The sequence below is a fragment of the Nomascus leucogenys genome, chromosome 3, assembly GCF_006542625.1.
Source record: "Nomascus leucogenys isolate Asia chromosome 3, Asia_NLE_v1, whole genome shotgun sequence".
Lineage (NCBI taxonomy): Eukaryota > Metazoa > Chordata > Mammalia > Primates > Hylobatidae > Nomascus > Nomascus leucogenys.
In genome coordinates this window covers 65,933,458-65,959,877 of record NC_044383.1, presented here as the reverse complement: position 1 = coordinate 65,959,877, position 26,420 = coordinate 65,933,458, and the positions used below count along the sequence as shown (strand labels likewise).

The 26,420-nt window shown below is 36.2% G+C and overlaps 1 protein-coding gene across 1 annotated transcript in view; it reads right to left on the bottom strand.

The window, feature by feature from the left end:
• The window catches only part of EYS (eyes shut homolog), a 1,808,075-nt gene that overhangs the window by 255,877 nt on the left and 1,525,778 nt on the right, over positions 1-26,420 (bottom strand). The window contains 1 exon segment of the mRNA XM_030809409.1: positions 19,732-19,952. Within this exon segment, the coding sequence (XP_030665269.1) occupies positions 19,732-19,952 (221 nt within the window).

Sequence of the window (26,420 nt, the reverse complement as noted above, 5' to 3'; positions counted from 1 at the left end):
AGTAGCATAAGTCACAGTATAAATCAGAACACTGGATCCAAAAAATGTAAGGCAAATAGAGCGAAACATGAATTTCTCCCCTCATACTTTTCCTCTTGTTAGTACAATTAAAACAACCACCAGTTCCTTTATTGCTTATGATTTAACAGTTAGACAAGTAAAGTGACAATTTCAGGCTACAGTAGGCAGAGCCATAGAAAAAGAAAAACAGCCAGTAAGATGAGGCAGTTACTGTCATATTATGCCAACAGATACTGCCAGGTTTCTAAAATAAAAACAATCTTCACCATGGTGAATACTTTGCACATTTGCTTAGTTTAGCTTCATGGACTCTTCCTATTGCAGTAAACCAGTTTATACTTATATCATTCTTTGATTTCTCTAAAAAAATTTAACACAGGCTACAGAGATTAAGTTGGCTATTTTAAAAAATAACTTTGGGATATACGCTTAACATTTCTACGTTTCCTGTGCTTACAGAATGCTTTTGGCTCAAAAGGGCCTTTCTATTTATGTATTTACTCTCTATAGGGTAGAATTCTTACTTTGTGTGAGATAGATAACTCTTACTTTGTGTAAGATACTATTGATAAGCTTTGTTCCTCCACAGGAGCCATGAAGGCAAGTATTCTGTCCTTTCTAATCTTTGCACAGCTGGCAGAAGAAAAGGTCGTGTGATGCCAATGTGTCCCAACCTAAGATTTTCTGCCCCTGCTTTCTCACACTAATAGGTAACATTTATGCACCATTGTAATTTTTATTTTTAAGTGGTTTGTTTTCAATTTTAACAGAGGATTTCACAAGTGCAAAGTGCATTTCATTTTTGATGAGCAGGGAAAATATAACCCTTTGACAAGCACCCAGGTATCAAATTGTCCTCCTTTCTCTTGTAAGAGTCATCTGGTAATGTAACAGGTGTGCATGACAATGTATAAAAACTTATTCATGAGTAAAGAGCTTTTACTATTTCAATTCTAACTTGTGTAAATCATGTTCTGTGGAGCCAAACAATGGTGGCTGTGTCAGCTGGGTTGATTTGCCTGATTTTGATAAAAACATAAATAGCACCATAGTTTGGCTTTTGGACCTTCCTTGGTGTTTGTAAGATCTATGGGAACAGCTTATTATAACGAGCAGTTAGAAAGTACAAGTAAGTAAGACTCAGAAAACAGAGACTGTAATAGTAAATATCACGAGTACCAGTGAAAAGAATCATGGGCATTTTACCATAAAATTGTTGAAAGAATATGAACCGCAGAATTCAAACGGATTTGGGCTAAAATCCCAGCTAAGCTACTTATGCCACCTGTTCTGTGAACTTGGGCAACGTGTTTAACCTGTTTCATTATTTTATAACATAGGGGTTGCAATGTCTATTTTTAAAATGTGCACTAATGAGATAATTGAAGAAGTTATCCTTCACGAAGCATTACCAAGCACTTAAAAACTGGTAGATGCCCATCAATCAACAAGTGGCTAAAGAAACTGTAGTATGTATGTACACAATGGAATACTACTCAGCCATAAAAATAAATGAATTAACAGCATTTGCAGCCACCTGGATGAGATTGGAGACTATCATTCTAAGTGAAGTAACTTAGGAATAGAAAGCAAAACATCGTATGTTCTCACCAATAGGTAGGAACTAAGCTATGAGGATGCAAAGGCGTAAGAATGATACAAAGAACTGTGAGGACTTGGGGAGAGTGGGAGGGGGCGAGGGATAAAAGACTACAAATATGGTGCAGTGTATACTGCTCAGGTGATGAGTGCACCAAAATCTCACAAATCATGGCTGAAGAACTTATTAATGTGACCAAATACCACCTGTACCCTAATAACTTACGGAAGAAAAAAAACCTGATTGCTGCTCAAAGCAATAGCAACAGCATAAGAGCCATTTCAATAGAACATGCCATAGGAAGCAGTAAAGGGTGAGAGTATACAGCAGAGGCTAAGCTGACTGCCTGAAGTTTAACCCCTTTCCCTTTTGCTATTGCTGTGACCTTGGGTGGATTGTTTAACCTCTCTGTACCTTAGCTTAGCCATTTATACAATGGAGATAACCATAGCTTGAACCGCTTAGCATTGTTACAAGGATTAACTGAGATAATACATATAGAGCAATTAATACAGTGTAAGCAATCAATGATGTTAGCTATTTTTTTTATTACCTTGCCCCTGCAAGGGGTTTATCTGGCAAGAATACAGTGGTTTCCCCTTATCTGTGGGGGATACAATCCAGGACCCCCAGTGGATGCTTGAGGCTGTAGACAGTAGTAGGACCTTTATATATATATATTTTCCTTTCAGTACATACTTATGATAACGTTTAATTAATAAATTAGGTAAGTAGGAGATTAACAACAATAAATAGCAATAAAATAGAACGATTGCAACAATATGCCAGCATCACTACTCCTGTGTATGGGGCCTTTATTAGGTAAAATAAGGGTCACTTGAACACGAGTATTTTGATAATGTGACTGTTGGTCTGATAACCAAGATGTCTGCTGACTGGCGGGTGGGTTGCATATACAGCACAGACATGCTACACAACGGGATAATTCACGTCCCACGGAGCAGGACAGCAGAGACTTATCATGTTATTCAGGAGTGTCCCCAATTTTAAACTTATTGTTTATTTTTGGAATTTTTTAATATGTTTGGACTGCAGTTGACTGCCGGTAACTGAAACCCCGAAAGTGAAACTGTGGATAAAGGTGGACTACTGTGTAGAAGTAGCCTGTGTAGTGTGAATGGACAATAGAATATATTTTAAAAACTGTGGTATAGCCACATGTTATGATGTTTCTGGAGGAGAGAGAAACAGTGACTTGACATTGGCAATGCTACCCAATGGTAAGAGGAATTTACTTCTCTCTGAATATTCTCATCAAAAGCATGGATGTGATCCTGACACAAGTGACGATAAGCAAATTTGGAAAAATTTTTGGACTTTTGATCAATTCACCATGTTTCATTTGGTTCTGAATCTCACTATTTAAATAAATTTGTGAATATTTTGGAAACGTGGAAATCCATAATTAATCCCCATAAGCAAAACAGAGGCTGCTTGTTCAAATCAACCTTCACATTCTCTCTTCTTCAACATTCTGTGCAGATATAATAAAATGTCCTTGCATTTGTATGATGTTTTGCAATTGAGAGCATTCCCATACATGCAGTTTTATGTCAGCCTCTTAACAGCCCTGGGGAGTAATCCTAGCTGGTATTGGTATCTCCTCCCTCACAAAGAAACAAATTTTGAGAGGTGAAGTGATGTGCCTCAAATCACATAATTTTTAAGCAGCTGAGTAAGTTAAAAAAATCACTCAACAGTGTTTGATAAGGTTGGCTTTTGCAGTTTAGTTTTAGGTTATGTGAGATTGTACTGTCGCAAGTACCATTAGAATTTCTGTCAAATTATGAATTTTTTTCTGCTTTCACTAATTATAATAAAGAAAGACCTTTTTTAACATGCTTTTTATATTTGTCTTCTATATTTATATGTACTCTTTGGGGCTATTTTAGTTTGACATTTAACTGCTTTTTCTAGGAATAGTCTCTGAAAAAGACTCAGATATCAGATAAAATATTAGTGCACATTATTAGAAGAGGGCTTCAGATGAAAACAAAGATTTGGTAGCTTACATCATAATATTTTCAAGGGCAAATACAATTCTTTATTTTTGTAGTCTTGGTTATGGGCTTATATGTCTGCACCTGAGAGACAACAAAAGAATCACAGCTGGATTTGCAAGATGCATCTAATTGGGGAAAAATGCAGGGGTATGTGTGGAAACTTTTTTTTTTCTTACTCCAAAAAGTGAACTCAAAAATAAAAGCACCTGTAGAATTGAGATTTGAGCAAGAAAAGCAGTGTGGGAAGATGGATAACCTTTGATGACAAGTTGATTTCTCATACCTATGTGGTCCAATTTCAGTTTGAATATTAGCTATGAGATCTGCAGTTCTCTGTTCTATAAGGCTCGAAAGGTGAATGCAGAATATTTCAGAGGTTTCTCGAAACTCTAAAAGACTCTCCTGCCAGATGACCCTTGATAAACTTCAATCCTCCTTTCAGCAAAAATCTCCCCAGACAGGCTCAAAAAGGGTGATGTTCACCACTGTTAAGTCTCCAGTCAGCCATGCTAGACAGCTCAGAAATTTCATTGGAATTTTTCCTTACTTGGCAGTTTTAGATGTTTTAGTCAGTAATGCAAATCCAAAAGGAGAAGAACTTGGTAGGAATACATGAAAAGTAGATCTATATTACACAAAGTGTACTTATGGTTATAATAGAAGTAATATGTAATTTTTACCTAATAGCATAATACATCAAAATTGAGATTGTGGTGATGATGCACAATAATATATTCCACTTTACATCTGTTTATATTGTTGTTATTCTGAGTGTTTTCACAGTGATATATTTTTCAATACAGCATCAATATATTTTATCACTTATATGTCATATGGTGGTATCCTCATCCCCCCTAAGCTTCTGGAGTATAAGGTTTATGATTTATTATTTGCTTTATTTTTATGCCTTGCAAAATGACTAGCATAGTAGGCTCTCTTTTGATGTGCTTGTAAAACTGACCTGAGTATGGATGTTTCTTTGTCTGAGGACAATTTCATAATACAAAATCAATACAGATGGTAACACCAGTAAAAATCTCAGAAACCAGATTTAAAGTATTCCTAACCTGGCTTTTATGAGTTTGCATTTAAAAAAGAGCATGAGGAATTTTTGTTTATTTCCAGTGTCTAAATTCTAAGCAGAGAGAATAGCCTAATGGATTTCTGTAGATTAGTTTAAAACTAACTAATAGGGAGTAAGTATTCTGCAAAATCCCTGTAATTATTATAGAATCCTCAAATAACCTCAAGCAGTACTATTAGGACTTATTTTGTTCTCTGAGTACATGTCATTAGGATAAAAATAAACAAATTTGAAGCTAAACAAAGATTTGAAGATCAACAATAAATTTACTTGATATATTTGCAGTGGCCAGTCCACGTCTGTGGGGACTGGACACATCAATCAGTGCAACATTGAGAATCCCTGTCCTTCATCCCCCGCAGGACCAGTCACATAATCTATGGGGCCCAGTTCATGATGACAATGAGGAGTCCCTAATTCAAAAAGCATTACGACAACTTTTGACTTTCTGTTGTAGTCTCTCTGTCTCGCAAGCTGTTACCACGTTTTTTATTTGCTGTTTAATGCCATTCATTTTCTCAGTCACAAGGACACTCATGGGGTGAGAGCAGAACTTCACAGGCAACTGAGACCCTGTCCTGAGTTGAGCACAAGTGGTGTATGTACCCAACCCTAACTCCCTGTGTCCACACCCAGATCCCCGCTACAAATGGAGATGGCCGTGGGTTATTGGGTTGGAGAGAAAAAGCAGGCAGCTGAAAACTTTTCCTGGAGACATGGCGAGGTGGTGAGAGTGGGACTAAATGTAATCTGTGACTCCAGGGCCCTGACACCTGCTCCAGTGTTCTAACCTACTCTAACTGCTCCAGTGTTCTAAATTACTTACAAAAGCTAAAATTGAAGATATTATGTTAAGAATTTTCAGATGACCACTTCACAGCATTACACACCTAGTGAAGGCCCTTGTGAGCAAGGCGTCCTGTGCTGCTGCAATGGCCCCATATCCATGAAGCTGGCCATGGTTCCCAACATAGGAGATCTGTGGGATGGGCTGGGAGCAGTGGCTCACGCCTATAATCCCAGCACTTTGGGAGGCCGAGGTGGGCAGATCACGAGGTCAGGTGATCGAGACCATTCTAACACGGTGAAACTCCATCTCTACTAAAAATACAAAAAATTAGCTGGGCATGGTGGTGGGTGCCTGTAGTCCCAGCTGCTTGGGAGGCTGAGGAAGGAGAATGGCGTGAACCCGGGAGGTGGAGCTTGCTATAAGTCGAGATCACACCGCTGCACTCCAGCCTGAGGGACAGAGCGAGACTCCATCTCAAAAAAAAAAAAAAAAAAATCTGTGGGATGATGGAGCACATCTTGCTGATAGAGAAGTGATGTCCTTCTCCCCAATCCTGAAGCAAGAGGGTTGACATTGCCTTTCTCCTTCTCCACTGTAACTGCTTTCTTACTTCAATGTGCACTTTGTCTTCATTTTAATCCACTTGCTTTTATTTAAAAATGACGAGAGGAAGGAAACTGGAAGACAATTTTGATAAAGTATAATTTCATAATGGTAAAATCATGACTCATGCAAATACAATATGAATGCATGTCAAGATTTTATTTAACTCAATAATTAATGAGGAAAATAGTAAGATGCCAACAGTAATTTAAAGAACGTTTGAGAAGCAATATTAAGATTGCTGGGTTGGATATAAAAATGGTTAATGTCCAACAGTACCATAAATTGTAACATTTAGGGTACTTTTTGTTTGAAACGAGTTATTCCCATTTCTACTGGACAAAAATCTACAAGTTAACCTCCAACCTTACAAAGTTGTAAAGTAGAACAGGCAATAGATAGTCAAGCCCAGCAATAGAGAACTGCACTGTGAGGACATCTAAGTAATCTCTTCTGTCTATTTCAACTTAAGGATGATTTACCTGTCAGTGTGATTTGCTCCTCCTAGCATTATCTGGGTTTTTATTTCATCTGACTAACATGTTAAAAGATTTTCCAGTAGCCCTCTATATGCGTGGTAATAGATGTTTAATACATACAATGATAGAGTATAAAACAGGAAAATAATCCTCAATATATTTAATTCAGCATGCATTCTCTTAACACTTCAATTAGATTATATACCTCTAGATTATAGAAAATAGCCCTGGAAGTGGTCTAAGATTCTTAAATATTTAGGATTAGACAGGTCTTGGTGATCTTCAGTTTTCTCCGTGGGAGAAGAAAATGTCATTCTGCAATCACGCATATAAATATTTGTGGCTCACATTTAGGTCTAGAACATTTTTGAGGCTTTAATTTGTGTTTCTAAGTGGATGGGTAGACTAGAGAAGGAAATAAAAAAGCCCAGAGAATTTGTGAGAGAGAAAAGGGGAAACAAATTAGTCAGGTGGCTATTCAGGCACAATCCCACCACATAGGTCTAACAGCTAGATGATGTCCTACCTCAAGACTGAACTCAAGTATTTTAGGCATGATTTTCTGCCAATTTTGTTGCATTTCAACTGTATTTGTCATAAGTTCTATTAGTCTCAGACTGAAAAGACAAAATCACATATCTTAAAGCACATGGTAAGTTACGTGAGATATGAAGAAAGGATTCTTGGTATTGAAACGTACTAAACTCAAAGACTTTCCCAATTGTTGCTGTATAGTCTTCCACTATAGAAGTCTTCTAAAAGTAGAAACAAATTTCACTTGTTGGGCCTTGTTTATATCATTTGTTACAGCATTTCTTCACTCTATTTCTGAGAAAGAGAATGTTTTATGTGATGTTAATAGTTAATAGGTGTTCCTGGAAAAATACTTTATTTTTCTCGGTGAAATTAGTTTGGTTACTTCTAAGCAGAGTTGATGGGTTCTTCTTTTAGAGGATTTCTTTTGAAACTCCAAGAGGGAGAAAGGAACATGTGACATTTTATGAATTTGTCTTAGAGAAATTTCTCCTTACCTGCCTTTTTTTCCCCAAGGAATGCTTATTACTATACTTGAAAAATAGCTTTGAAAATTCCAGTGTAGTTTAATTCCTTCTCTGAATTGATGAAAGTGAGGTTCAGAAATGGTTAGTGGCACACTTAAGAGGAAGGGCAAAACACAGACCTCTTGACTGCTAGAGTAATCTAAAATGATGAAGGTATAATTTTTATATGTAGCCTAGTCCTTATGTGTAAGTCCCACTGCTAAAAATAGTTACTAAATCATTTAGTTTAGAGAACTAACCTGTTTTTTCATTATTATACTTTAAGTTCCTGGATACATGTGCAGAATGTGCAGGTTTGTTACATAGGTATACATGTGCCATGGTGGTTTGCTGCACCCATCAACCCGTCATCTGCATTAGGTATTTCTCTTAATGCTATCCCTCCCTTAGCCCCCAACTCCCTGACAGGCCCCGGTGTGTGCTGTTCCTCTCCCTGTGTTCATGTGTTCTCTTTGTTCAACTCCCACTTACGAGTGAGAACATGTGGTCTTTGGTTTTCTGTTCCGTGTTAGTTTAGAGAATGATGGTTTCCAGCTTCATCCATGTCCCTGCAAAGGGCATGAACTCATCCTTTTGTATGGGTACATAGTATTCCATGGTGTATATGTGTCACATTTTCTTTATCCAGTCTATCATTGATGGGCATTTGGGTTGGTTCCAAGTCTTTCCTATTGTGAATAGTGCTGCAATAAACATATACATATGCATGTGTCTTTATAATAACATAATTTATAATCATGCTACTATTTATAATCCTTTGGGTATATACCCAGTAATAGGATTGCTGGGTCAAATGGTATTTCTCGTTCTAGATTCTTGAGGAATCGCCACACTGTCTTCCACAACGGTTGAAGTAATTTACACTCCCACCAACAGTGTAAAGGCATTCCTATTTCTCCACATCCTCTCCAGTATCTGTTGTTTCCTGAGTTTTTAATGATCGGCATTCTAACTGGCATGAGATGGTATCTCATTGTGGTTTTGATTTGCATTTCTCCAATGACCCGTTATGATGAGCTTTTTTTCGTATGTTTGTTGGCCGCATAAATGTCTTCTTTTTGCCCAGAATCTACAAGGAACTTAAACAAATTTACAAGAAGAGAACTAAACTTTATTATTTGTGATGAAACAAATGCTTGATTTACATTTCAGATCCTAGGATAGACAGCATTGAATTAAAGTCTAAAAAATTAGAACTTATCCTGTCTTCATTATTATAGTGCCGATTTGAACCAATATCTTAATTCATTTATACTCCATTTTATCATTTTTGAAACAAAAATTAAAACTATATTATAAAGATATTTTAAGTAGTAACATCATTTTAAGATAAATTCGTATGAGAACAATGCAACTATGCATATCCCAGCACAGACAACACTTGGTAATTATTAGGCCAATGGCAGTTAGTGGTGGTAGTATCTGGACAGTACTTGCTTAAAGCCATGACTGCATTTTACTGTCAATAACCAATACTCAGATTTATTTTCCAGTGTTTTCTCATGTAGTTTATATACTCTCAAGTCTTTACCAAGTTTTAAGTTTTGGCTTCAAATCACTCGAGGTTTAGGTAGGTGGGTGGGAACAATTTTTACCTTATTTTTCTAGAATAAAAGGTTAAGCAGTTTTCTTAAGGTACAAGATCTACCAGCAAATGGGCCAGGAAAAAAAACATAAGGCTTGTCAGCTTTGTTTACTACTCAAGCAAAAGGATTGGTTTGTTTTCTTTCTAAATTAATCACTTAAACTTGTTTTTTAAGCATTTTGAAAACGCAAAGCCAAAGGATTCTGAATATCTCACATTTTGTTCCACGTTTAAATTTGCTCTGTTTTCATTTTGTTTGTCAAGCTTTTCACACAATTTTAACAGTGGCATGTTTAATTATATGTAAAAATCATAGTGGTTAACACAATTTGCCATCTTTATGCATTTTTTTGGTGCATGAATTCAGTCTGTAAGTGGTAAAACAAAAATAAATGCTTCTATTTACAAAATAAACAGGCTTTAACACATCTTTTCCCACTTAAAAAAAAACCATTAATAAATAGTTTTTGAAGGAAAGAAAACATTCAAAAAAACATATTAGCAGGTCATATTTAGAGTGCTTGTTCTTTGAAGAAGAGAGTGAGGGAGAGATACTATTAGCATTCTGTTAAGAAAGGAGAGAAAAGATAGTTTTCAGATGGGATTTAAGCCAGAGAAGTCTCTTATGCCCAGGAAGATCAATCAGGGTAAATGAGTTCTCCACGTATTATTACCTGAGGGTAGAGAAAATTGAAGTTGAGATTTTTTCCCCCTACTTGTTTGACCTTGCTGCATAAATATGATATAAAAAATATGTGTGCAATTTGATAGTGGTCTTTTCCATTGGTCAAACCTTGAAATTTTAACTCTTTAAGGCTTTTCAAATTTGGTGTAAGGAACACAATTTCTTCACATTTAATCTTATTTGTTCTTATTAAAATACAATTGTATTTGTAATCATGACTTTAATACAACTCTGATTTGTCGAAGATCTATCCATAAATGCTTCCTGCCCTGTGAAAACAAATGCCCAGCCCTGGTTGCTACACTCAAGGATGGCAGTAATAAAAGTGGTTAGAAAATCAATTTAAACTGCATTTGTACTTTACCAAGAGCTGGTGACACTTACATTGGTAAGAGTTATGCTCTCCAAATATGTGATCCACTTTTATAAGCAACTAAAAACCCTACAGCTTCAGTCACACTCTCCAAGCAAGAATAAATGACCTCACATCAATCCATTTTCACAAGACCTGGCACTTGTAGAATGGGGGAAAGAAATGAGACAAAAAAAAAAAGATAAACGATAGAAATTGTGAAACCTAGGCTGTTTTAACCTAAGCTTGCACTTTATGTGTATAAATGGAAAAACACAATTTGTTCTGCATGCCTTAATGTTTTAAAAACTTGAGATTATCATACACAAAATAATATGTGGAAAAGGCTTCCATGTCTTATTTATCTTTATGAATCCCATGATCATTACACTGCTTAACACAAAAGAGGCTCTACAGCACTCATAGCATAAAAGAAGGGACAGATTGATGGTATGAAGGACACATATCCTATTTTAATCAGACAGATTTAGATCAAAATAATTTCTAAACATGGATGTTCTAGAAAAAAAAAACAGAAAACAATTACCAGAATGTTTTGTTGTGATGCATTACTTTTTGTTTAAGTAACAGTGACCTAAAACAGGCCTGTTTCTCCTTTTCTTCTTTTCTAATAGCATGTGTATATTTGCATAAGTACTTTTTTGCTTATCACGACCTTTTCTTGTTAAACATTAAGGACAGCAGAGGGTTACAGTGAAGCAGCTGGAACTCCTATCTTCTGGAAATGCAAAAAGTGTCTGGTGTTAGAAAAGGTTCAAAACTTAGTAATAATACAAAAGGAGAGTTGTGTGTTCTTTTAATATCATACCAGAGCATTGTCTAACGGGCCTGCTTAAGGATTATGTAATTCTCTAGAAGGTGAACTTTTATTTGGCTCACTATTTACAGTTACATGTCACTCAATAACACTTCTGAGAAATGCCTCATTAGGTGATTGCATCATTGTGCAAGCATCATAGAATGTACTTACACAAACCTAGATGGCATAGCTTACTATCCACCTAGGTTATACAGTATGGCCTATTGCTCCTAAGCTATAATACAGATCTGTATAGCATGTAGTACCAAAACATGTTCTGAATACTGTAGGCAATTGTAACACAGTGGTATTCGTGTATCTAAACATATAAAAGATGTGTAAAAATACAGTACAAAAGAAAAGAAAAATGGTACACCTATATAGGGCACTTATGAAAGGAGCTTACAGGACTGGAGGTTGCCCTGTGTGAATCAGTGAGTGAGTGGTGACCAAATGTAAAGGGCTAAAACACGAATGCATATTACCGTAGACTTTATAAACACCATGCACTTAGTCTATACTAAATTTATAAAAACAAAAGTAATTGTGCTATGATGTTACAATAGCCACAACATCACCAGAAAACAGGAACTTTTTAACTCCATTACAATCCTGTGAGACCACCATCATCTATTTGGTCTGTTGTTGACTGAAACATTGTTATGAAGTACATTAGCACTATTAATACTGTTAATTAGACCAGGACTCTGTGAAGTTACATGCTCACTTGTAGGCTGTGGTTTGATGGAGACGCAAATGAATACAGACTGGCAGAAAACATCACAAAATTACATTTTATTGCCCGATGGAATATTAACTAGTTTTGTCTCTAAACCTTGCGATTTTATTTTAGCATCCTTTCAGTGCCTATAAAAGCTCAGTCTCTTGAATTCATTTTGAACCAACTTTACCTGCATGCTGGTTGCTTTGTATAGGAGCTAAATCAATCTTTGGTATGTGGTTTATACAATTGTATAAAAATCATGTTTATAACTTTTTGAAAATTAAGCTTTGACACTGGGTTTGAATTATCTTGCCAGAATCCTGTCTTAGAGAATTGTAGAGGGGAGTTTAGATTTTGTGGGGCCTGAAGCTCATAAAATTTTATGATCTTTTATAACCAAAAAAATTTTATAGATTCAAATGAAAAATTATACATAAGAGTGATTATTTATTTAGAATAAGAAAATAAATAACAGCAAATTACATTAATATTTGGAGATTCAGGTCTCTTTCTCTGAACTCTCTTTTTAATTGTACTACAGTTTTTGTTTTTTTTCAGGAGACCAGAGTTTTATTATTACCCAAGTTAGCCTCCTATTGTACTATAGTTTTAAAAATGGATACATAATAATTGTGTAAAGGGCTAAATATTATTATATATTACTGTACATATGCAGTAATCTATATATAATACAGATTATGTACAATAAAAATTTTACATATTTATGGGGTACATGTGATATTTTGATACAGGCATACAATGTGTGATTATCAAATTAGCATAATTGGAATAGCCATCACTTCAAACATTTATAATTTCTTTGTGTCAAGAACATTCCAAATCTTATCTTTTAGCTATTTTGAAACATGCAATAAATTATCAATAACTAATAATTTATCAATAACTCATATATTTACCCTGTTGTGCTATCAAACACTAGAGCTTACATGGAGATGCTTCCTGATCGCAACTTGTTTTTCCCTTCTCAAAGGAAATTGTGAGAAATTATTGCAATTCCTAGCAACTCCCAGTCCCAGAAAGACATGTGCAAGGTTGAGGGCCTCTTAAGCTTCGTTAGCTTCGAGGTAAGCCAGCCCTGCTACTGAGTGAGGGGATGTCAGCAGGTAGGGAGCTGTGAAGGACTGGGTGGAAAGGAACAAACTAGGGAACATTTCCCCCCACAGGCAATCATGGAGTGGCCCTTGGAGCCCTTGCCTTTGTGAGGACTCCTGCATGTATCTGACAAGAGATCCAGGACTGAGTTTGTGTGTCAGCGAGTACAAAATCAATACAGAACCAAATGGCACCAGTTCATAAGAAAACCTTTCAATATTTTTCAGTCAAATCCCTCCTGTCCCAAGCCAGATCCAAACCTGGAGAAACTAGAAAAAGAAGAGGGATAGAAAGAAATCGAGAATGCATTACATTCCTTCCCCACTCTAAATTCTTGAACTTGAGGTTTTTTCAACCTGGCATAGGGCTGATGACCACCAAATTGGATATGAGACAGAAGTTTTTAATTGGTGTAGTCTGAACCAGATGATTTAATATGTGAACATACATAGAAGGCTCTGGAACCTGCAGGATATTCCAGTAAGGGAAAATAAAGTGGAGACCAACAGAGTATGTACACCATCAATGACAGAAGAAAACATTTTTTTGATACTCACACCCTAGAGACTGATTTTAGTGAATGAATTATGTAGAAAATACCTTAAATGCTCAATTAATTAACATACTGAGAAAGATAGGGAAAACTATGAAATCATTTATTCTTCTAAGTCCTTACCAAAAACCTGGTTAGCATTTCCGCCCTGCCTGTTTCTCTAGCAACAACGGCTGCCTACAGTGGGACATGTTTGGAGGTTCACTGGTAAACTTTTACAGTTGAGAATAATCTAACTAAATATAAAATAGTCTTCTAGTACAAGGGACACTTAAATCCTATGTACAATTTCAAGGATGTAGACTACAGACAGAAAGTGTAGCAGTTAAGAAGAAGGGTTAAATATTTGAAAATGTCATTAATCTAAATGTGTGGTAAGAAATTGATCTGAAATAGGCTCTTCTTTCCTGTGGTATTTAGAAGAACAGGGTAGACTGCTGAGCTAGATTAGAGGTAATCTGGGCTAGATACAGAGTAAAAACTAAAAGATCTCAGCAGGTGATTCCTAGTGACATGACATTGTGAAATGACAATGAAGACAAGCAAAAATTTTGTGAGGGGTTGCAACTTATTACAGAACAAATGGAAAAGCTAAGATCTGATATCCTGTCTTTATACTGTGTAACAGTTCTTACTATTGCAATTTCAAATTCAATTTTTGACTCCTACCTCATTTTGAAGTGCTAAATGAGTTGGAAACTGAAAACCTCAGTAATCACAAAAAAACTGCCTTCTTTCTACCAATGTTAAAAAAGTCTATAAAATGAGATAATAGGGAAAGATGGATTTAAAGGAAAGAATAAAGGAAAGAAACTCACCTCTGTTCACATGGGATACTGAGAATAATGATAATTTCTGAATGCTAAACAAATACATACCCTGTTTGAAGCTTGCTTAATATGGAAAAATTACTAATACGAATTGGGGTTGATTTCCTTAGTCTAGCTCAATTAGTTGAATAACACTAATTTACCCATTTGTTGCCCTAGTGCAGCGGTCTGCAAATGATAGCCCTTTCGCCAAATCCTGCCAGCCACCTATTTTGGTAAATAAAGCTTTATTGGAACACAACACAGTCATATCCATTTGTTTACATTTGATCAGTGGCTGCATTCCTGCTACAACAGGAGAGTTAAGTTATTGCAACACAAAGTCTGATATTTGCCATGTGGCCCATTACAGAAAATGTTTGCTAGCCTCTGCCTTGGAACATGGAGGCTGGTTAATGATGAATAAAAGCTATGAGAATAGCTAAAAGCATAGAAAGCAGATTCATTGAGATGTGGAAATTATTGACTTTCAGTGCATGATAAAATACATTTATATGTGCTTAGCTCCTAGTAAAATTAAGAATGAATTTAAAATTAGTATCTCAATAATTATTTACTGTAATGTCAGTGATATAAGTTTCTAGTGTCGTGGCTGTATAGGGTATATTCCCAAACCTGATGCTCCTTTTAATTACTGTTTAACTTATTTAAAAACATATGGCTCAGAAAGGGGAAAGTGATTTAAATATTATCTGTTTAATTTACTAACCTTCCTATGCCCTTTTGGAAACAGCTTGTTTTAAGTCCATAGAGATTTGGATACTCAGAATAACCCTTCTGTATCACTTTCTAAACTGAATTTCACTACATGCAATTTGGACTTCTCTGAAATGAACAACCACAGGGGTTTGAAAATTCTAGTACGGATTTATAACAAAATGAAAAAAGACTGGACACTGTCCAGAAACATGTGATGGTACTCAAAGCAGAATAACATTTGCTCAGTAAAGCTGCTGAAGTGTTACTTTCCTTAATACTTTTCAACATGAAATTTGTCTTCTTGTAAGCAGATTACATTCATAGACAGTGTAGGAACAGCACTTTACAGCAGTAAATTAGATCAACCAAGGTACAAAAATTAGTGATGATTTTGCTTACAAATATCCATTGTAACAGCGTTTCATTTTGTGAACCCTAAGGTCTAACTCTACGGCACTGAAACTCTGTTCATTCACTACCCCACTCTTGTGTAGAGAGCCAATTTCTTTGGGGATTATCTCATACTATAACACTATTATTCTTTACTTATTGGGGAAAATAGGCATGCATTTTCAGGAGGTACAGATTAGAATGCTCAAGAGTGTGTGTGTGTGTGTGTGTGTGTGTGTGTGTGTGTGCGTGTTGAAAAATCTCTTTCTTAAGGTTCTCATATACCCCATTAGGAAGCATTCCCCAACCTTTCAATTAGAGTCCTGGCCTAGAACAATTAAACTGTGATGAGAAATTGTTATGTGCATTTCAAAGTAAAAACTTTATGCATACATGCTACAGTATCAAATCATCAGGATCTGTGTATTTTGAGAGAAGCAAGCAGAGAGGTAAAAGGGCTTTCTTCCTGTCTCTGTAATAATCACTCTTTTATTCTGAACATAAACAGTCTATTACTTTGAAAGTAAAGTAATATAACTTGTAAGCCTATAAGGAGTTTCATCAGGCCATCTTGTCCATCCTCCCTGAATCCAGAATGGCTGAATATTAACACATCTTATTGAAATTGATCTGCTATTTTGAAAGCTGTCTTGCATCCAATTTCCTCTTTTGAGAAAATAGGAGGAAAGAGAAGGGAAGTTTAGAACTCTGGCTAGATGGGCTCAGGAGTGAGATCAAGTCAGATGGCATGGACTGAGGGAAAAAAAGAGCCAAAGGGTGAGAAGGACTGGAAGAGAGTTTAGAAGATTTTGGAGAAATCCACTTTATGATGTGCCAGCAGAAAGAAAGAGAACCTTTGGCTTCGGCTAACAACACAGATAGGAAGTGAGTTACCAAAATCATGAAGTCAGTTCAGATCCATTTTGTCAGAATCAGAATGAGGCTCACTCAGTAGCACAGGGTTTCTCTAAATTTCGTTGTTGGAAGAGTCTACACTGCTCTGTGTATGCCAAGTGTGAATATATGCATCTGTTGAGGGAGAGAGTTGGTCATGGTGATGGCCCTCTGTGTCCTACCTCTTTGAACCGTGTTCTTCTTAATGAGCTGAAAGTGCTTATGGTCTCATTGGAAGTCTATGTTCTCCTTCAGTACCTTTTCTGGTTCTCCTTTTTGGGTTACTGCACAAACTGCTGCAGTGCTAGCTGTAGGGTTGGGTGTTGGTGGGAAGAGCAAAAGACAGCATTCTTATTCTGATAATCTCCTCCATGGTCCTATAGCTCTCGGTTCTCTTGTATTAAATTTATGATATACTACAGGCATCTCTTCTTAGGCTCCTTTCAAGAATTAAAAAAAATTGTTGTTCTGGAACTGGCCAACTCCAGTGTATTGTGTGTTGGAGTACACAAGGGGATTGTGGGAATATAAGTCATAGCTGCTATGGAGCAGCATGTCCTGTATGCAACGGTGTAAGTAGTAGTTTACAGGAGCTGAGCACCGGCAATCAAAATAGAAAGCATGTTGTTCATAAGATGTGAAGAAGTGTTATACTTAATGATACACAACTGGTACATCTCCATGTGGCTAGGGACATCCATGTATGTAAAAGGACATACAGATCTGGAAGTCTTTAAACAGTGCATGCCAAATCAGTTGAGCTTCCAGTAGAGAGATTTAGAAATGAGTGTGGAAGTTGAGATAATGTACATGATAAAGACTGACTGATACATTTTTTGTGGGAGAATTTACCTTAAGTCCTGAAGAGCTGATAAAGCTTCCACGCTAGAATAAAAACTCTTTGTGTGTCTTGGATATACATCTTTGATTTACGAATACCTTGGCTCTTAGTTGGCTCTCAGGCAATGTTTGTTGGAATAAGTCTAAGAGGATCAATATATAAAGTATAAATAAATCTAGGACTGCTTATATATATATATCCTGTTAGGAAGATTATCTTCATTGTTATTTTCAAATACATATTAAATAACTGAGATTGGAATTAATGTGATGTTCTTTAATTCATGCAGATAAGAGGTTTAATTTATTTAACATGTACTTGGCTTACAAAATATCAGAAAGTTAATGTCCTAAAATAAACCTTATCCTTACCTATTTCTCTGAGTTGGTAATGTTAGACGCTTTTCCAGGAAATGAGAGTGTATTAGTTTTCTATTCCTGAATAACAATATTAACACCAACTTAGCACCTTAAAAGAACATACTAACAGTTATCTCACAGTTTCCATGAGCCAAGTTTGGGCATGGATTCACTGGATTTTCTGCATAAGAATCTCACATTGCAGTAAAGGTATTGGATAGGTTGGAGGTCTCATCTCAAGGCTTGACTGGGGAAAGGGCCCATTTTCAAGCTCATGTGGTTGTTGGTAAAATTCAATTCTTTGCAGTTGTAAGAATGAGGGATTCAATATTTGCTGGTTGTTAGCCAGGGGACACCCTCAACTCTGCTTCTGGTTGGCAGGAGGCTGCCTCAGTGTCTTGTCACGTGGGCCTTCCCCAAACTGCTGTTTGCTTCCTCAAAGGCGGCAAAAGAGATAATCTCTTTGTAACATATAGCTTACACTTCTATGTATCTAATCCTGGAAGTGACGTCTCATCACCTTAGTTTATCGGATAGTCTGTTGGTTAAAATCAAGTCACAGGTCTCACCCACAGTCAAGGAGGCAGGATCACACAAAGGCATGAGCAATAACAGGAGGGGGATTGCAGGGCCATAGTAGAGTATGTTCACCACACATAGGGAGGGAGAAAACACAATTCTTGTCACTTCTGTAATTTCATCAGTAATAAAGCCTCATGGAAAATATTTACTTAGGTTGAATAACACAAATATTTCAGACAGTAACAAAGTCAGTAGAGAAGGTTTTTCCCGTTTCTATTTCACTTAATTCGACAGAATTGCAGGTTCTTCTGCAGGGTCTGAAGGTTGCCTTGCTAAATTATTTTTGCATTATTAGATTTTGAAAAACAACTGGTATTAGTGGGTCCATTATAAAGCAAAATACTTATTGAGTAAAGCCTTGAGGAAAGTGATGATAGTCAAGGAGATATCTTCACTCTTAGCCCCCAGATTTACTCTCTTTTAGTTCTTTAAATCTGTATCCGTTGTACTTATGTTGAATAGGTCTATGTTGCTGTTATTGTACCAATGTATAAATGTGTATAAATTAACTGTGTAACTCACATACTTACACAGTGAATCAGAAGCCAAATTTCTAGACACTCTAAGAAACTCTCTCTGACTTTTCCACTAACCATGGCTTTTTGTTTTTCAAATTTATTACTGTCATTCTGCGATTGGTAAATATGTCACCTTGACTTTATCATATCTGTCCAGTCCTCTGTTTCTTGTCTTTGTGATTTGGTTCTTTCTCTCTCTCTCTTTTTTTATTTTCTATTCTAGTGATCACTATCAGAGCTTGTTTCTGTCTACCATTTTTAAATCCTGCTTTTTTGATAAAATTTCTCTCTTTTCTACACTGTGTACAGAGATGTTTATTTTTATGGAGTCATTATTGACTACTTTGATAGCTTGCCCCTTGAAAATATTGAGGTTAATTAATTAAAATATTTCCTGTGCAATTTGGTCAATTTTTCCTTGACTTGAATTATTGTAAGTTGTATCTGTTTCAGCTTCCATTCTGTCATTATTTGTAGCCCCCAAATAAAGAATTCTCAGATGACTGAAGAAATCAGGAATATGTTTTACACTGTTCAAATGAGACTCCCTCAGGGTTGATTCAGTTAAGACGTTTAAGTGGAGCAGAAAGTAATTTTAATTAAACTCTTCTTAAGTTTATAAGCATGATAAATCTGCTTCAAGAAGGAAAAAGGATATAGGATTGCAAATAAAAAGAGAAAACAGATATAGGTAATTTTTTCTTCACCTCTAATCTTAGCAATTTAAGCAGATTCTTTTTTGGCAGATGAATAAAAAACAAATGTAAAAATTAATAAATATATAAAAACCATCACCAATGAATAATAGCCTCTCATTCATATTTACAAAGAGCTGGAACACCTAGATAAAAACGTGGATTCATTTGAAATTGCCAAAACCAGGTCTAGTTGCCTAGTTACTGTCAGAGTCTGAGACTCTCTTGTCACTTGAGCTACAATATACACATTTCTTTGGACAAACAAGAATTTACCACATGTGTGCATCGTTTAGGTGATGCATAGAAAAACTTGAGAATTCTGGACTTGTCATTTTCATCTCTCAGAGGACAATACTGCTGGCTTTTGTTGTTTTAAGAATTCGGAGTTATGTAACATAGGTTGGGAATCAGGAGACTAGTACTGACCTGATGCAGGTGCCATTGTTGCGGCACAGATGATGAGCACACCAAGGGACATGGCAGTTCTCAATATTCTTTCCACGTAGTGCTTCATCGATGATGAAGAATTCTTTGTTGTTTACTTGAAGGTCTAGAATGCAGCCCCTGAACCCATAAACAGGACCTGCTTTCTTATGAATTTGAACATTTGCAGGAATATGGCCAAGGAACATTGATTCAAAATATGCCTGTAGAAAAAGTAACAACAAAAAATATTATAGGTTGTTGTCAGATTATGTGGAAAAGATGTAGGATGTTTGGTTCTGTAATTGGATGTGTTTTAATGTGTTTTTCTGTGTAAAAGAGGTTGCTATTGTTGGCTAGTTTCGTCACTTCTACTAGGTGGGGAGATAGACTGTTTTAGAAAATGGTCCTTTTTTACATCTCTTTTTTAGCTCTAACAATATCTAGTAATATTCAGCAGAAAAATAGACACTCAGCAAAACTTGCTGATTGATTACTTTGAATTTTTTTTTTGAGCTGATGTGTTTGCATTTTAGTGTAAACCTTACCAAATAATAACTAAAAAAGAAAATAAAGCCATGTTAACTAATTGTTTTTAGGGGTTGAATTGTGTTCCCTCCAAATTAATATATTGAAGTTCTAACCCCTAGTACCTCAGAATGTGACTTTATTTAAAAATAGGGTCATTGCAGATGTAATTCATTAAGATGAGGTCAATACTGGAATAAGCCAAACCTATAATCCAATAGGACCTTTTGGACATTTATAAGGACTTTTATAAGGACAATAGTCTTTTTAGGACTTTTATAAGGAAGCTTGGATACAGACCGACTGGCACACAGGAATATTGCCATGTGAACAAAAAGGCAGAGATCAGGGTGATGCATCTATGGGCTAAGGAACATCAAATATTGCCAACACCTTACCAAAAATGAATTGAGAGGCATTATCTTTCTCAAGTCATCATATGGAAAGAACCGTACAGTTCTTGAGTTTCTAGTTTCCAGAGCTGTAAGAACTGTAAGACATTTCTGTGGTTTAAGCCACCTAGTTTGTGGTACTTTGCTATGGCAACCCTGACAAACTAATGTAATCATAATATATTATAAATATCCTAAAATATGAGCAAAATGTACAGTGCTTGCGAATGGTGCTTGGAAAATTGAAAATGTTACTGTTTCCTTTCCCCGAATTTGAACATAAATACGCATGAGAATTAGAATTTTGCTTGGGTAATATTCACTTCCTTAATTCGCCTTTTATTCCAAAATCAGATCAAGAAATGACTCTTGCTTTGAGAAGACACAAAGAAATCACATCATCTTATTGGGATTACTGGCTAGCCATATGCAGAAGATTGAAGCTGGTCCCCTTCTTACACTATATACAAAAAGCAGCACAAGATGGATTAAAGACTTAAATGTAAAACCCAAAACTATAAAAACCCTGGAAGACAATCTAGGCAATACCATCCTGGACATAGGAACAGGCAAAGATTTCACGACAAAGACACCAAAAGCAATTGCAACAAAAGCCAAAATTGACTAGTGGGATCTAATTAAACTTAAGAACTTCTGCACAGCAAAAAAATTGTCAGCAGAGTAAACAGACAACCTAAATAATGGGAGAAAATTTTTGCAAACTATGCATCTTACAAAGGTCTAATATCTAGCATCTACAAGGAATGTATACAAATTTACAAGAGAAAAACAACCCCATTTGAAGGTGGGCAAAGGACATGAACAGACACTTTTCAAAAGAAGATATACATGTGGCCAAGAAGCATATGAAAAAAAGCTCAATATCACTGATCATTAGAGAAATGCAAATCAAAACCACAATGAGATACCATCTTACACCAGTCAGAAGGGTTACTTTTAAAAAGTAAAAAAATAACAGATGCTGGCTAGGTTGCGGAGAAAAAGGAACACTTATACACTGTCGGTGGGAATGTAAATTAGTTTAGCCATTGTGGAAAGCAGTATGGTGATTCCTCAAAGAGCTAAAAGCAAAACTACCATTTGGCCCAGCAATTCCATTACTGGATATATACCCAAAGGAATATAAGTCATTCTACCATAAAGACACATGCACCTGAATGTTCATTTCAGCACTATTCATAATAGCAAAGATATGGAATCAACCTAAATGCCCATCAATGACAGATTGGATAAAGAAAATGTGGTACATATACACCATGGATGGAATAATATGCAGCCATAAAAAAGAATGAGATCATGTCTTTTGTGGACACATGGATGGAGCTGGAGGCCATTATCCTCAGCAAACTAATGCAGGAACAGAAAACCAAATGCTGCATGATTCTCACTTATAAGTGGGAGCTAAATGATGGGAACTTATGAACACAAAGAAGGAAACAACAGACACTGGGGTCTACTTGAGGGTAAACGGTAGGAGGAGGTAGGGGAGCAGAAAAAATAACTATTAGGTGCTGGGCTTAATTCCCAGGTGATGAAATAATCTGTACAACAAAACATCATGACATGGTGTACCCATGTAACAAACCTTCACATGTACCCCCAAACCTAAAATAAAAGTTAAAAAACAAAAAAAAAAGTCAGACTATTTTAAAGGCAACCAAACCATGTATAGAAAATTAGTAGAATAAAGAGACTCTGTAAAATTAGGCTGTTGATCTGCCTTTATTTGATCAATACGTCAGGGCCACATCTTACATGGGAGTTAGTTCTAAAGACGGCAAATAAGATGAATATTTCATTAAAGCTAAATTGTCTTTGGAAATCCTTTAGCCACCACATTGGAAACTAACATGCTTTCTCCAGATAATTCTAACGCAGCTACATATTTCCTCCAGCTTTGGAATAGCTTGCTGTTTTTTCAGTGCAGCTGTAGATGAAGCTGGCATTTCACGTCATGTTGTATAAAAACTCTAGAACCCCCCAGTGTGTGGTGAGATGTACCACTGTCAGACACAAGAGGAAACTGATACTGAGTACAATAAATTCACTTCTCACATCTGATGTTCATTGCAGAGCTTATGTGCATTGACCAGAATGATGCTAAAATCACCTTACATGATTTAAGTTGCTGCTTGATTTCTACTTTCCCACCCTCAGCAACATATATAATTGAATTCTCATAATTTAGATGTACATAAAATGCAGATCCTCTCTGTAAGAATTTATGAGCTATAATTGAAGTCTAAATAATCTGGAAATAAGACCCTGCTCTTCAGGGCTGTTAGGCATATGGCAGGTAGATGCAGCAGCATTTGTGCGGGTAACATCTCTGATATCCCGATTCCCAAAACACACATTCATACTTCAAGCTGACATCTGAAACGTATTTAAACTGGTATTACAGATACAATAAAATGGAACACTGCCATTGCCAGAATTAAAAAACTAAAGCCAAATAATTAAGTTAGGGGTCTGGCGGGAGGACAGTGTGAGAGATGCCCAGCAATATTGCTTTACATTTATACTAATATGTGCTGTTTTCATGTGGGTGTACTTTTAGAGAGCAGAAACATGTTTAGTTCTAGGAAGAGCAGAGCATCTCCATGACCCATAACAGATCAAACTAACTCTGTATTTGAGATATTGTTCTTTTTGAAAGACTGAGTCTCTGCTCCTAAGGGAGTCTTTAATTTTTTTCCTGAGTATTTCTTCTTATTTAGGTCCCAGAGGGTGATTATCTTTGTGTATGTTATGGTGGAAGCTAAAAGTTTCAAGGTGTATCGATAGAGGTGTCACATAGCATAGGTGTATTTCTGTTTGTTTTCACATTCTACAAACTATTAGTAGATCTGTCTATCAGCTAAGTGATCCACTGTGAATACAATTGGGAACTATGATGAACTTTCAAGACTGCATCCAAAGGATGACCTTCCTCTCACCGAGGATCTCGGACATCTTTGTGTATTGATCACACACTTGGAAAAGTGAACCTTTCACTGTTTTGACAAGTGTGCTGTTTTAGCACAAAACTGGTAGAGAATGGAAGAATACCCTCCTTTTCTGTCAGCAGTAGGAAGGTATGAAGGAAAGTCTATAGAGCTATCAATGATTGATTAGACCATTAAAAAACACCCAAACAATGGAAGTAGATGGCTCTTGTATTTCTTCTGAGGTGAGGCTCGTGCTTAGTTGGAGTCCTGAAATGTCCAAAAAAGCAGATGCTGTTGCCTGCACATAGATAACCATTAAAATGGTCGACTTCTTCTATTCCCAGACTTTCAATTATCCAAGAGATGACTTTTGTGTGCATAATTATTCCTAAGGAGACAGGTCTTTAAAATAGGTATTTTCTAATAATTCCTTGTGAATCAGACTATGAAGAATAAAGTCTGACATCAAGATATGATGTTACAAGATGAAAGTACAGAGAACAGACATGGACAATCAAGGAGGAATCATGAAAATAATAAAAAATATCAGTGATAACTGAGGGAAAAGGACTCCATATCTGACAGGAGTGAAATGAACCCTCCTTTTCCTTTCAGAGTTTCTCTTTAAAGGAAGAATATAGTTATCTTTTATGATACATATGAATAAAATAAGAAAATAGGCAAAGGGAAAGTAAAATTTAAAATCCATCAGGCAGGGGAGAGGGTAGATAAGAAGCTGTCCTATTTATTTTTTGTTTTGTTTTAATTTAAATTTAGATGTTGGAATACTGCATATCTTTCTGTAATGACATCCTGATTTAGTGTTTACTTTTATTTTGCATTCCCAATTCTGCATCTGAAGTTAAATGACTTGTGTTAATAAAATATGGAGAGGTGATTATAAATATACTTTTCGGTTAAGATTAATTATCAGAGCGCACTTGTCTTTAAGATTATGATGACTTACAATGGAAACAAACTGGCTTTTATTTAAGAGACATTACCATTTTTGGTTTTTAACATTACTTGAATTGTATGGAAATATTTAAAATCAGAAACATTAAGTTTTGGAATAAAGATGGATAAGAAATGTTGGATAAAGTGTTTCAGAAGGATTTATTGAAGTAACTTTTCACATGTTAAAAAAGCTTAAATTCTTAAAAATTGTTTAATGGAAATAAGTGAAGAGGGATAAAAAATAACACCAGCAAAATTTATCAAAATTCCCATTCTTTTGCAGTTAAAGGATCTCTCTCTCCCTCTCTTTCTCTTATTTTGCCTTAAAGTATAATAATCTGTGAGCATATGATCTCTTCTATGTTAATATATATTTTTATTTTTAGGACAGAGCCTTCACCCTGATTATCTTTGGATTCTTGGAGTCCATAGAAGTGCCTCAAAAATAGAAAGTTTTATACACTCTTTTTACAAATGACATGAAATCCAATCCTGCTTTTCCTCAATCTCTTAGTTGTCTTTTAGGCCTCTTTCCCCGTGTTACGCTGCCTCAGAATCTTGATATTTTGCTAGATTCAGCACATGGGATGTCCTTACAAGATCCCACTCAGAATAAATGTTATTATTCTAATATACCCTTCTATATTTTATATATATATGGCATAGTGCATAGGACAGTAGCTCACACAAGGTTATTTCTTTAAAAATTTGATAAATATGAGTGAAGTGATTATTGACGTTGTGATCAATAATTCACAGTTAATATTTCATTCTTAAGGCTTTCTAGGCTAGGAAATGTTCTCAAAATAATATCTCCTCACCTTTTTGAAGGGACAACTGAACTTTAGAGAAGCAATCAATAAACTGAGTTGCTACGTTGTGAACACATTGATCTAGGGAAGGGTAAATAGAAAAGAGGTATGTGGGATTACTCTTGTCTATAAAGAAATTAAATATAATTTGGGGAATTAAATAATAAAAAAATCTGCTGCAAAATAATAACACACAGGTCAGCAAGATGGCAGAATAGGAAGCCCCAGACCCTCCTTCCCCTGTGGAGACACAGAAGCAACAAAAATACATGGACCGATTCCCTTTTGGAGGAATTTAGGAAACAGTTAAGAGGGTCCCACATGTCAGGTGATTGTGAAGCCAGCTTTATCAAAGCTGTAAGAAAAATTTATGGCATTCATTCATTGTAGGTCCACTCCCCAACATAGCATGGCATAATGAAGAGAAAACTCCCAGCTCCCAGTTTTGCCTTGGGAAGAGAAATAGAAGACTAAAACATGTCCAGCATGCAGACTCTTTGGGGAGCTGTTTGAGTAATTGGCTTTTGTCTTTTCTGACTCAGGAAAGGATACCACATTGGGGATCACTGAGAACAAAGGTGATGGTTTGGACTAATATGCACTCATTCACCAGAGTCCCTTGTCCTGGCTTGGCATGGGATCAGAGAAACTTCTCACCTTCCAGCTTCTCACTAGGGAGGTAAAGAATTAGGGCATGCATCCAGTGTTATGGCTTTTTTGGGGCTTCTGTCTCACTAGTTTCTGTCTCACCTGTCTCAGAATGCTGATGCGACCTGGCTTACTCTCAATATCTGGGGACTGCTGAGAAAAAAAGAGTGTTGGGAGGCTTACTTCTGCTTCAAAGGACCCAGAATACAGAAGACAGAGGCTGGTATAGCTTCATGGCCTCTCCCTCAGGAGGGAGTGGGTAAAAGAGTGGATCATGCACCCAGTGTTCTGGCTTTTCAGAATGTTACAAGAGACTAATTTCTATCTCATTTGACTGAGAGTGCTAATGGGACTTGGCATACTCTAGAAGTCTGAGGGCTTCTGAGAATAAGAGAGATGGGCAG